Source organism: Cynara cardunculus, assembly GCF_001531365.2.
Source record: "Cynara cardunculus var. scolymus isolate 2C chromosome LG 12, CcrdV1, whole genome shotgun sequence".
In the NCBI taxonomy this organism is placed as follows: Eukaryota; Viridiplantae; Streptophyta; class Magnoliopsida; order Asterales; family Asteraceae; genus Cynara; species Cynara cardunculus.
Window position 1 is genome coordinate 17,981,735 of NC_037539.1, and position 1,929 is coordinate 17,983,663.

At 41.5% G+C, this 1,929-nt stretch overlaps 1 protein-coding gene across 1 annotated transcript; it reads left to right on the forward strand.

Annotated features, from left to right (window-relative positions):
* The first annotated feature begins 954 nt into the window (after positions 1-954).
* LOC112523753 lies at positions 955-1,365 on the forward strand. Its single transcript, XM_025133428.1, has one exon. It carries the CDS (start codon positions 955-957, stop codon positions 1,363-1,365), a length of 411 nt encoding a protein of 136 aa, XP_024989196.1.
* Positions 1,366-1,929: the final 564 nt, after the last annotated feature.

Below are 1,929 nucleotides of genomic sequence, written 5' to 3' on the forward strand. Positions count from 1 at the left end.
GGTAAGCTATGTTAATTCGTTATCTGAGGACAATCGTGGTCTAAAGGTCTTTAAGACCCGAATTTAGGTCCCTAGGCTTGGTGGTTTGCGAGAAGTGATTCTGACGGAGGCCCATAAATCAAGATTATCCATCCACCCAGGAAGTACTAAGATGTACCATGATTTACGCATAGATTATTGGTGGCCGRGAATGAAAACGGACATCGGGTGTTACGTTGAAAAATGCATCACATGTCTGAAAGTAAAAGCAGAACACCAGAAGCCATATGGGAGTCTTCAACCTCTTAAGGTCCCCGTATGGAAATGGGAGGAGTTAACTATGGATTTGGTCACCAAACTGCCAAATACTTCTCGGCAGCATGATAGTATATGGTTATCGTTGATAGGCTGACTAAATCAGCGCTATTCCTTCCTGTCTGGGAATCGTACTCCATGGATCGTTGGGCTCAGTTATATGTAGACGAAGTTGTTGCTCGACATGGAGTGCCTGTGAAAGTTGTCTCTGATCGTGACACTCGATTTACTTCCAACTTTTGGACTGGTTTTCAACGTGAGTTGGGTACATGACATGCGTTTAGCACGGTTTATCATCCTCAAACCGATGGTCAATCTGAACGTACCATTCAGACCCTCGAGGATATGTTACGCGCATGCGTTCTAGAATTCGRTGGTAACTGGGATGCCYARTTACCCTTAATCGAGTTCTCTTATAATAACAGCTATCATTCGACAATCGGCATGGCTCCTTTTGAGGCTTTGTACGGACGTAAGTGTCGTACGCCTCTTTGTTGGAGGGGAATTGGAGAGAAAGTGTTGACGGGGCATGAGCTTGTGCAAATTACAAGTGATAAGATTCAAGTGATTAGAGAAAGAATGAAAGCGGCCTAGGATCGACAAAAGTCTTACGCGGATCGTCGCAGAAGGCCGATCGAGTTCTCGGTCGGTGATCTAGTAATGCTGAAGGTTTCTCCGTGGTGTGGTGTACTCCAATTTAGAAAACAAGGTAAACTCAGTCCATGTTTTATCGGTCCCTTCAAGATTATCGAACGGGTCGGGAAACAAGCTTACCGTTTAGAGTTACCCAAAGAATTAGCGGGTATACATGATGTTTTCCATGTCGGTTATTTACGAAAATGTTTGAGCAAACATGAGGAAGTGGTGCCATTGTCGGAAGTTAAGATAAATGAAAAGTTTCGATATGCCGAAGAGCCAGAAAGTATCTTGAAGGAGCGGACAGTGAAATTGCGCAATAGAGAGGTAGATTTGGTATTAGTGAAGTGGAAACGTCATCACGGGTCAAATTGGACGTGGGAACGCAAGGACGAGATGATGGCTAAGTACCCTTCATTAATTCCACAACCATGATTTCGGGGACGAAATCTTCAAAAGGGGGAGGTATTTGTAACATCCAACTTACGAAAAGCCCATTTAAGTTGCTAAGCATGTCTAATTAAATTAGCATAGTATTTTAAGGATTAGTACTTACTTAAGTTAGAAAGGAATATGGGCTTCTGGATCGAGTTAGAGGCTGAAATTTTACATTTAAGCCTCTTATACATCAATTATGAGATCTGGAAAGTTTCGTACGAAACGGAGATGAAACGACCAAGATACGCATGAGGGACTAAATCTGCCAACTGTGTCAAACTAGGTTGACTTGTTGACCAAATTAGTACAAAAACGAGATTTTTACCCTTTAATGGTATTTTTTTTCACTCCAGATCATTCACACACACTGGAAGGTGCGATTTACACCCACTTAAGGCTAATTCCTCAATCCTTGATGATCCACGTTAGATTCTTGAAGATTAAGTATTAATCATCAAAGGTATGTTCCTAATTACAAGTTTATTTCAAGTAGAAGTGTTAAATTAGAGGCTAGGTTCTGCATTAGATAGATTATAAAAGGTAATGTTGATTAATGTGTGA

What these genes read in the sequence shown, in the direction of transcription:
- LOC112523753 (XM_025133428.1), top strand. Translation starts at nt 955, where the DNA reads ATGCTGAAGGTTTCTCCGTGGTGTGGTGTACTCCAATTTAGAAAACAA.